Below are 11,726 nucleotides of genomic sequence, written 5' to 3' on the forward strand. Positions count from 1 at the left end.
CTCAACCCCCATCTGAGTGTTGTGCTCATCCATGTGTGTGTATGTGTACACCCTATTCACTTGTGGGTCATGTGACCCCAGCAATATCCCACTACCCTGTTCCCTTTATCTATTGTCTCAGATACTGTTCAGAGATACAGCAGCAGTCCATTTGTAAAGGTGAGAGACCTCACTGAAGTCACTGAGTTTTCTCTTTGTTTATTTCAAACTACACTTTTAATAGCTGATGGGAATCAGAATCAGAATAAGCTTTATTGGCCAGGTGTGTTGGACACACGAGGAATTTGACTCTGGTGCAGAGTCTGGTACAAAATCATAAACAAAATAAGTGTTCATATGCTGTGAGTGTTTGTATGCATGTGAGTGTGTGTGTGTCCTGGCTGCCAGAGCCTTTATAGATATGTGCAGTGGTGTGTAAAGTGACAGGTAAGAGATTAGGCCTCTAATCCGGGTCCAGACCTGCAGAGAAGATCACAGGTCAAAATCTGGTCCTGCTGGCCACAGGACACACAAACATGTCCACCTACACGCACAGACGCAAATTTGAACATGCTTGTACACAGCGCTTTGGACACACAGTCCACACTCTGACATCAAAGTTATTTAACAAACAAATAAGATTCTAGTGTAATGATATTCAGAAGCTGAAGCCCAGTCATGTTCAGTGAGGAATAAATGTGTGTGTGCATGTGTGACCTGGTGTTACTCATGTAGTGGGGTCGTAAATCTGTTTAAATAGTCACATTATGGGGACTCAACGTTCTTATGGGGACAAAAAGCATGTCCTCAAAATGTAAATTGTTACATTTTAGAGTAATAACTTGTCTTAAGGATTAGAATGAGGTTAGGTATTAGGTGTTAGGCAAGTCATAGTTAGGGTTAAGGTTATTAATTCTCCAGAAAATGAATGTAAGTCAATGTAGTGTCCCCCGAAGTGATGGAAACACCACGTGTGTGTTTGTGTTTCAGTGGCTGTGTGGACACATTTTAATTTAACATTTCATCCAGTCCTCCCGACTTCAAAGGGCTGTTTGAGGGTTAAGCCTGATTTTAGGGTTAAGTTTAGAATTAGATTTAGGTTAAATCTAGGCTAAGGAGCTAGAGAATTCATTATGCCAGTGAATGTCCTCATAACTATAGACAGCCAAACACTTGTGTGTACGCTTGTGTGCACGTCATACCTAGAGTGTACAGGGGCATGCCGCTGAGCTGGGCATTATGAAGGTGCAGCACTGTGAGCCGGCTGGTCAGCAGAGCTTGAGATAGAGACTGGGCCGGGTAGTCAGCCATGGGCACGTTACATACATCCAGCCTGGACAGACGCACACTCTGAAACACATTCACATTGTGCAGAAATAAGTTCAATACAGACAGTGAGTGAGTTGATGATGTGTCAGAATGTCTAATCTGGCCAAATGAAAAAAGCTTCACCATCTGCTGTCAGACACTCAGGCCCGTTGAAAGAAAAGTGGAGAAGGTGGTAGTGAAGAACTGCACTCGAAAGCCGAACAGACCTGTCTGATGTTGCTCTCATCAAACACTAAGAAGAATCCAGGAGGAAGGATAAAATAAGCCTGAGCGATGGGTCAGGTCCATACTGCAGCAGGTTGTTGAGGACTGGTTGGAGCAGCTATGGGACATCATGAGTATGGGTTTGGGGTTGTACTAGTGGTAAATGTAGTGGGGACACTGGTGGAGGATGGTGCTAGAATTATCTGAGGGTAGATTTAGAAGTCATGATGTAGGAATGAGTGGTATGATTGCCTTTGGTAGGAGAGAATGATAAAGTAATTAAAAGCCAAATAAATAATGAAATATAACACCTTTAAATTAAATTAATTGACATGCTGCAGGTTAAATTTTGTCGAAACATGAGTGATAATATACTTTAACACAATGCTCGACTAAAGCCACCCCTGCAAAATATGCTTATAATCTACTATTTGATTTGCCAAATATATTTGGGAGGAACTATAATTACTTTGATTTAGAATTCAGGCTGTGTAAGTTCCTGATCCTGCACAGAGGGAGGAGTTCAGGGTGGATATTTGGGTGCATAAAGCTCAGGACTTTGACACCAGAGTTCACATCCTGCAGTCAGTTAGTTAGCGGTCAGCTTACAAAGCTTGCATCAATTTTGCTACTTTGATAAAACAGGTAGCAGTCCCCTTTACAACCCTCTGATTGCTGTACAATGGCAGATAGCAAAATAGTAGAGTGGAAAGCAGTTTAAGACTTATGAATAAATAATCTTAAGTCAAAGTCCTGCTTCAAGTCTTTAGATTGTTTGCCTTCTACATGTCTCATTCTAATCATGCAGACAAGAAAGTCAATCAGTATTAACGTCTGGACTTGGATCGATCAGTTGTCACCTGACAGTTAATCAGTAGCTGAAGTTATAGCCTCAGTGGAATGCTGAAAAAAAATCTCAAAATATTGTAAAAATGTTTTTATGCTTGGCTAAAGTAGGAAAGGTGGTGTACTGATAAAAGCAAAATGCACCAAAGTGGAATGGAAGCAAACAGCAAATTAATTCAATAGTTCAGTGGCACCTGGCTAGAAAACTAGCCACCATGTCTTTAACTTTATGAACCATTGTCTAATATTTGCACAAAGGTAGTGAGTTAGAAGCACAATTTAGCATTTTATGTTGATAATTTTCTCAAAATTGGGTTAAAATGTTGATGGAAATCCATTTAGTTATGCCTGATATTATTATCTGTGATGATGCAGTAGCCCGTGTTGTGGAGTAATTAGTGACATGTAACAGTGTTGTGTATTTAAAGGTAACCAACAAAATAATTAATAAAATAAAAGTAACTGTAATCTGTTAAAGTTGCTGAGAAAAATATGCAATTAAATTTCAGTTACTAATCAAAATTCTGGTGATTACAAGGGGCTTACGTCAGAATTATTCTTTTCAGGAAAATGCTTATACAGTATGTAGAATATAACATTCATTCTGTTGCTTTCTGTCTTTTCACCATGCAGTGGGCCAGCAAAGCAATTAGGACACATTTGAGTGCAGCACCACCAAGGGTAGGATGGATTATACGGAGCTGTCTCTACACCTAGAGAGGCTCCATTCATTTGGCCATGCTGATTGGTTCTCGCCCCTCATCTGCCCATAAAATCAATGCACATTGCTGTAAGCAGCATGATGCCTGGCTGCAACCAGGTGACAATGCCCAGGTGGACGGCCATGTCATCGGATAAGAATTTCTTTGTGTGGTGGAGCATTAACAGTATTTTCCTTGTGAAATCAGGAGAGGGCTCTAACATTACTAATAAAATAAAGTACCTCCTACCCCATTGTGTTATGTGTTCAGTATATAGTATTGCAATACTATTTTTCTACACTGTAAGTGAAGTTATGTTGAAGAACTTTTAATAAGCGTTTGACAACAATACCCTGTGACCCTGTTCGGGAATAAGCAGTCAAGATAATGGGAGGATGGATGATGATAGTAATAACTGTTGAGGACTGTTGTGAGGTTTACGCTGCCTGATTTTAAAGGTATGTTAGAACTTTTTAGCTTTATTGCACAGTTTAAAACATTTGTTAGAAATGTAATCAAAAAACAATCAAATGTAAAAGGTTACATGACTTTGATGAAGTAATTAAAAGTTATGTTACATAACAATACATTACATTTTCAACAAGCTATCTAGTAATCTGTAACCTATTACATTCCAAAAGTAACTTTCCCAACACTGCCAGTAGCCCAGTGTGTGTGTTGTGATGTTTTTGCTCATGCTTGAAGTTGGAGGATGTTAAACCCTGTTTGCTCTACCCTGCATCTTCAATCAACGTAATACACAACAAACTCATGTTCTACAATGTACATTATCCCCCAGAGAAAGCCTACAAGAAAAGATTACTGTGTCAGCCAACCTGCTTTATCAAATGAGCGAGGGCCCTCCAACCAGATGTTCCCATACTACTGTTGTCAGAAATGTCAAGATGGGTTGTAGATTCATAGTACAAAATCATATCCAGCAAGGACGATGCTCCCTGGAAGAAGAAAAAATAGTGAAGAAGAAAAAAATAAAGAAAGTAAGGTCCCAGATTTGACAGGAATGTTATGAAGTTCTTTTGGCAAGAAAAAATAGCCTCTAATCTGATACAAGGTAAGGTCTGAATATGAAACTGTACTGGAATTGGAAGACGAAGACGGGGAAAATAAGTTTTGCTCATAAAACTCACATTTTCTTCCAGTTGAGCAGCCTGCAGATTGATGAAATCAAAGTGCAGCGATTTCAGGACGACTTCCAGAGCTTCACAGGAGCGGTGGTCTAATCGCTCACCTTGATAGAAGCAAGCAATCAAACGGAAGATAATTGGAAGGCTGTTTGCTAACAGGCAAAACTGCACGGCTCTAAATGTGCTTTATTCTTTTTCTGAAATGACTATTTCAGCAAAAATCATGACAAAACAAATTCCTTTAAGGCTAAGTTTATTTGTGTGTGTGTGTGTGTGTTTTCATTTTTAATAAAGTTCTGAGACTCAATCAGCAACAGAGAAAAAGAAATAATGATGACAGCTCCAGTTAAAAGAAACAGGATGTAGTTTTTCATGATTGGACTTCGAAGATGTGAATTCTTAAGTATCCGTGTTTTACTGCCTGCCTGCACAGCGATGTAATCAATAAACTCTTCTCTAAAATTATTCTAAAATTCTCCACCATTGTCTGATTACTTTGAGATACTTACCTTCAAAATCAGAAAAGTTGGGAATGAACTGATTAGAGAAGAAACAATTTAATGTTATATAATAACAACATATAAATAGATTATTATTCTTTACCAGAGCCTCATGGTGTAATATATCAATTACATCTATTTAAGTGCAATTTTAATGATCTTGATAGACACATTGTACTTTATAGTGCACTACATTTGCTTTACTTTGCATACTAAGATTATGCATACAAAACATGAAATAGTTTACTGATTAATGTGCACTTTAACACCATATTTATTACATACACTGTTATAAACACCTTAATGTATTTTTTACAAATACCACCATATGAACAGTATTTGACTATTTAATGTTCATCTGCCATCTGTTCAAAAATATGATATGAGTTTTCCTTGTTTAAAGTCTCTTTGTTTCACTTTGTCTCCCACATTTTTAATTTTATTTTCTCATCCAGCCACTTATCCTATGGTTTTTAAATGATTGTGGTCTTTTAAGGAGTGAAAATAAGGGTTCACTATCATTATTTGGTCATCTGATGACTGGAATGTGTCACTTCCTCACATCCTACATTTTTATACTAAGTAATATTGATGCTTGCTGGTGCTACTGAATTTAACAGTTTGTAATCAGATTACTGTTGCTCCCCAGCCCTGATCAGAAGTCACACTCCAAATCAAACTGTGACTGATCAAACAAATCTATGTGACTTTTAAGACGCACCCCCCCACTTCCCCCTGGGTGAATTCTTATCTCTTCAGCAAAGAAGGGGGGAATGATAATTACTATCATAATTATTTCCGAAATGATACGTTTCCCCTCTGTTTTAACAATAATCACTTAACTGAGTGATGGCAGAGGGTGTGTGGGGTGGAAGGGAGAGCCGTCTGAAATCCCATTTTTCTAATCCGCCCTGTGTTGGGAAGATAATAAGGCTGCGGTACCCGCAGTCAGATGTCATCAGTGCATGACGACAGTGAAGCCCATCATGGCATCACACGCAACTTCACACTGCTGCTATGCAGATGTGTCTGCTGCTGTGCTTTGACGAGCTGAAGTGAAAGCAGAAATTCTAGGTTCCATACCAGAAGTGGGGAAACCTTGTTCAAAATCTCAGTTCAGCTTTGCAACAGAATCCTTCTCACCAGTATGTTGTGAAACCGACTTGATGTGTTTAGATACAGCAAGTATGGTGTTTTTCTGAAAAACAATCTAATATCATGGTTTATTCTGTATTTACAGTATATTTTTAGCAGGCATGTGAACAAACACCATTTCACATAAGCCCCAGATGTTCATAAGCTAATTGTCATGGCTTGACAAAAGAAGTGAGACCTTGAGTGAGTTGAATTCAGACCACAGGGGTTACAACAGCAGGACACAGAGGAGCAAATATTCACTTCCTGTCTCAGCCCTTTTGTCTGGCTGCCGTTCTTTTCTGGGGATTCTTACTGAGTGTCATTTCTTGATCTCACCTCCAAATATCTCAGACTCCTTCTCTTCCCCTCTGTTCTCGGTCACCTGACTGCTCAGCTGCACACCAGTTTCCACTTCTCCCATCAATTTCCCAGTAAATATACCTGTCTGTTTTTTGAGTGTCCTCTGCCAGATCGTCCTGTGTGCTCTTCATAGTCTGAGTGTTCCAGACTCCTGTTTCTGTGCTCATCTCAATGTTCCTCATGTTTGAATCACTTACCCATTTGTAGACTATGCCTTTTGTCTGTTTTCCCCTGGGATTTATTGCTTGGTTTGGAGTTGTTGTATGATAAGTAAAATAGCTAAGTTGGTCCACAACACAGAATGTATTATTCTCACCAAAACACCTCAAAAACTGTGACATTGCAACATTTTTCTTGATTGAAAATTGAAACTGAAAGTATGATTATGTTTAGGCACAGAAGCTATGTTACGTGGTTAAAGTCCCCATGGCTGCTCATTTTGCTCGTTTTAATGTTTAATCTTGGGTACTTCTAGATCAGCTTGGCACCCCTCATAACTCCAAATACTTTGTAACTGTTTCAGAATCAGAGAGCCAAAAAACCTCTTCCTTAAAACAAGAGGATAGTTTGTGAATGCGCACAACTCCTGCTGCCAGTGTTGTGTCACAAGTGGACAGTACAACGAACCATGATGGCATTAATTAATATGAATTTCTCCTCCATAGATAGGTAAACAATGGTGTATGTACTGATAAAAAAGATGTGTAACACTCTAAACAAAGCAGGTAGTTGAGAAAGCCCATATTTTAACTGGCATAATGCAGACATAGTAACTTCTCCAGCCTCTCCTTAACGTTACAGAAACAAGACATTAACAGACATGCAACGTCTGTTTTTTAAACTTACCGTTAAGTCCCACAGAGTAGTGGAAACATCACTCCCTTTCAAGTAGGTCCAAGGTCAGTAAATCCAACTGGTGGTCGCTGCGTCTTCCCCCACACAACCACGTACAGTCCCACAGTAGTGAAAATAATTCCAAAAGGTAGCGTAGCACCAACAATAACATCATGGATCATTAATAAAACAGTAAAACAATGAGTCCCTGTACGGGATTATTCCCGGACATGTACTAACCTCAGGCCCTGTATGTTTCTCCATATCCTCTGGTCACAGTGCAGCAGCAGGGTGGAAAATATATCCACAAAACCGGTCGCAGTCGAAAAATTATGCTTTTACAATGGCATAGGTGGATGTCAGGCAAGCTCACATGAATGTGCAATGGCCTGGATTTTATGACCATTCAAAGAGATCCTTAATTTAACTATCACGTAATACTTTATTTTGGTAGACAAAAAGTCCCGCGAGCGAGAGTTTGCGAGATGTGTATAAACACAGTTGCTTCTGCATAGAAATAGTAGAACATATGTACACCTCATTAGGTCACATCTAAAATAGTAATCCACTGTTGAAACATTGTAGATAAGTCAAAAAACAAGGAAAAGCATGCCAAGGGCTCTTTAGGTTTAGGCACACAAACTAGATGGTTAAGGTTAAGACGTGACATCAGACAAAGGACATGATCTCTGGTTTTCTACATGAAAAGTGTTTGGTTGACCCATCTATCCACCCTAACTGCTAATGTTTTTAACATTATAAAGTTTCAAACTGTATACCTTCAACAGACACTATGCTAGTTACTGTATCCACAGTTGGTGGCAGTAATGTTTGACAAACGCCAAAATAATCATGATGAAGACTATGAAGGAGGATGCTTGGATGCAATGCAACAGACTTTGCCCTGACACAGTTTTACAGCTGTTATTGTGACACTACTATGTTTTATGCTGTGGACCAACATTGCTATTGTACATTTTGTTGTGAAGCTACAATTTCAGCTTAGGTTACATTTAGAATTTGAACTGGAATTAGATTCAATTTAATGTAATTGCTATATTCAAATGTAGGGTTTGGGTTAGGATTAAGTTAATGTGAAGGTGGGAAATCAAATTTAGGATGGGAGCACCATCCTTAGAACCATGTGGCCACGTTCTGTAGCACAGAAAGAGTGCGAGAAAGAGCAAGGCAAAACCAGGGTTAACATCAGTTTGGCATGTTGGAGATGGAGAGCACTAAAAGCATCCAAAGGATTCAAATTTGACACAGATGTGGCTTTCTTCCTGCCAGACACTTAGGTACTGTAGCTGTCGACATGCCTGCCCTGCTCAACTTACCTGTGCGCTTCTGACCCTCCAGTGATGCTGTCACGACTCTTGTTCTGCACAACCTGCTGTTTGTTTCCTGACTACCCAGCGACATCGACTCTACTCCTGTCTGCTTGACTCACCTGCTCATCTTACCTCTACACTGACAACATTCCTGTCCTGCACTACTTACCTGTGGGTTCCTGGCCTCTCAACTATTCCAATGCCATTCCTACCTGCATGGCTCACCTGTGTGCTCCCGGCTCCTCAGCTATGACCACGTCTCACCTGCCTGCTCAACTCGTCTGTGTGCTCCTGGCTTCTCCGCCACACCGACGCTGTTCCTGCCTGCCCAACTTACCTCAGTTCCTCATCGTGGCCTAGGCTGCTCCTGACCAGGGTCAGATCTACTCTAACTACTCTTCCCTAAGTGCCTTTAAATTAGGATTTACAGGTGTGATTAGGGCAAAATTACATTTCGTTAGGAAATAAAATTGTTTGGAGGATTTTGCTGGTTTTATTTTCTTGTGAGCGAGCTAACATATTCTGTACTGTTTTTTTATACACTGTCAAATTTCTAGAAAGTTGCCTCAAGAAGAAGAGAATTATCCCCCTTATTAGAGTCCAGTGATGGTGTCATTTCGTAGTCCAACCCAGCGGTTAGCTCCACTCAGGGTGAATTTCTAACGGGAGTTCTGCATTAGGTTTTTTCATAAACATAAAAATAAGTAATAAAGCATAGCAAACAAAGATTGTGCACGTGGTGTTTTACAAGATCAATTCCATAAATAAACATTTCATTAGTCTTCAAGACTTACAGTAAATGTATGATACTGTGTGTACTGTACTGTATGTGTGAGAGATCTATTAATACTCAGTATCAAATATATCATGCATATTTTTCCTCTGCAATAATAGTTTGTAAAGTGTCCTGAGACGACTTTTGTTGTGATTGGGTGCTATACAAATAAAACTGAAATCGAATTAAAATTATCCCCACCGTAGAAATTTTAAAACCATATAAGATATTTTTGGTCAGGTATTCCATATGTTCTAATTACACTTTCAGTGAATAGGTAAAATGTAAAATAAATAAATAAAATCTGTGCTTCATGAATGTCACATAAAGTCCTCAGTCATATTTAATAATGATGGAGTGCGGCGCTCAGCTTACCTTTGAGATCCAGACATTTCACACCGCCACCTACACACGCACCCTGCTGAGAGAGAGACAGAGAGGGATAGAAGCAGGAGGTGTGAGGGAAAGGCGCGAACACACAGACACACATAGGCACACACACAGACACACACACACATTTGGCAACGGTAATGCATCATCCACCCTTCCTGGTCTCTTTCTGCACGGCCTCTCCATCCATGCCGCACTGTACCGGTTTGATCAGGGAGGCTCATTGGACGCCAGAGCATGAATTATGAATTTCACACAGTTTACCACCATCGTTGATGGTGACACGGCGTCCTAATTAACCAGTGTATAATAATTAGAAACAGCCGGTCATCAGTTGATGTTTTCATTTGCCAGAGCCAGTGTTCCACATACATCTAATTTGACTGCATCAATCACTGGAGGTGGCAGATTTGTGTGGATGGTGGAAAACACAGATCACGCCCCAGCCCACCCCCCACCCCCGACAAAGCAAAAGAGGGAAGGAGAATAGAACGTTTTTAAAACCCCCTTTGATAGATGAGATTCTGTAACATGGGATCATTCTGACTGAGGTTGGGTTAAAATATAGAACTGTTTTTGGCTCTTCATTAATACAGTTATGCTTCACCTCTGAAATGAGGCAGTGTCCTTGGACAACAACTAAAATGTTGGTTACATGTCAGTAATGTATGTGAAATATTCCTGCTTAGGATGGGCAGATGTCAACAGCTGCTACCCTGAAATAATTTAATGAGTCTGGTTTCAAATTAGGAGAAATTTTTTAAATGCTGTGTCAGACACTTTTTACACAACACATTTGTGTGAAATATTTGGAGCCTTTTTTATTTCTGTCAAACTGAAGACACTGAATATCAAAATGAGCAGAAGCATCAGACAGGGCCTCATGTCCACAAGGGGGACCCAGATCTAAGCAAATTAAAACTGTGAAGTGAAATTCTTTTGGAAGAAATAATATAGTGTTTACTTTACTTTAAAGAGCCTGAAAAACTACATTCCCATTCTGATTCTTAAACTGGAAATATACTTCTGCAAGCTGCACTTGGGTGAGCATTTATGCAGTGGTTTCTTTTACTGTATACTTGTTTGTAGTACATTTACATTTGTTTCCAACCCTGTTTGGAATCCAAGTCCTGGTCGGAGTTGAGCCAACCAATCAGCTTGCTTGGATGTGCAGGTCTGCCTAACATGTACGTCAGTACCCTCTGTTAAACTCTTCCTAAGTATAATAACTAGGCAATTTTTCTCAGACTTTATCTTTGATTTCAGCTTATTTAGACATCAACATTTATTTGTTATAAAGAAAAAAACTGAAGTTAGATCCAAGTTCTAGGTGCTTTAATATTTTTACAACATCTTTATATATTTTTAAGTGGTTTGTTGTAAGTACCTCACAGATAAATAAGTAAAATAAAAATAAAAAAAGGCAAGAAACTGGAATGTGGGGTGTCCAGTTCAGGTTAGGGCCCTGCAAAACCTTCTCTCGGCCCTGTCGACCCCCTTCACAACATTTACCCTGGCTTTCAGACTGCCTCTCCTACACCCACCCATCTTGGCTCCTCACTGAATTGCTGCCTTCTTATTTGCGAGCAGTGTCTTGTTTCCTCTCTTGTTGTTAAATACGATTCATTGTTCAAAGGGACACGGGGAGTACAAAAGAACTTGGAATGCTTTCCTTGCTCTGCTCTCGTGCTGCAGAGAGCGAAGCAAGGCAGAAGACAAAAGGACGGTGGCCATAATGTGCTCCTGTTGAAACAAGCAGACAGATCAATGGGACATAAATTGCACTGTTTATGTACACAAGAGGCTGGTGTGTAATTGGTAGAGGTGGTTGAATTTCTCCCCTTAATCATTTTAACTAAGACACACACATAATGCGCAAATATGTCTACATGTACTGTACATAGTGTATACACTGTGAGAATGTGTGTGTACATGTGCAGTGTATAAATGTGTGTATGTGCTTTATCACCCAATGCTTTATATATAAATAAATAAATAGTTGGTTGCAGTATAAGCTCAGACAGGACGGCGCTGAGTCAAATTTTCACTTAAATTGGTCATTTTTTTAAAATCAATTTGATTCCAAAAATGTAACAAACTATAATGACTCATCAGCCTGGTATATTTATTGATCATGTATTTTTATGTGATTTATCTACTTTATGGATTTTGTTTTTTTTATTTCACCTTATTAT

General features: G+C 39.4%; 1 protein-coding gene across 1 annotated transcript in view; it reads right to left on the reverse strand.

Moving 5' to 3' along the window:
* The window catches only part of LOC109969042 (protein phosphatase 1 regulatory subunit 37), a 30,186-nt gene extending 20,385 nt beyond the window's left edge, over positions 1-9,801 (reverse strand). Inside the window, exons 1-5 of the mRNA XM_020615693.1 lie at positions 9,796-9,801; positions 9,517-9,562; positions 4,208-4,308; positions 3,896-4,015; positions 1,182-1,329 (exon numbers count right to left, since the gene is read on the reverse strand). Coding sequence (XP_020471349.1) covers positions 1,182-1,329; positions 3,896-4,015; positions 4,208-4,308; positions 9,517-9,562; positions 9,796-9,801 — 421 coding nt within the window. The remainder of the gene's footprint in view (positions 1-1,181; positions 1,330-3,895; positions 4,016-4,207; positions 4,309-9,516; positions 9,563-9,795) is intronic.
* Positions 9,802-11,726: the final 1,925 nt, after the last annotated feature.

Source organism: Monopterus albus, unplaced genomic scaffold, assembly GCF_001952655.1.
Source record: "Monopterus albus unplaced genomic scaffold, M_albus_1.0 scaffold169.1, whole genome shotgun sequence".
NCBI classification, from domain to species: Eukaryota; Metazoa; Chordata; class Actinopteri; order Synbranchiformes; family Synbranchidae; genus Monopterus; species Monopterus albus.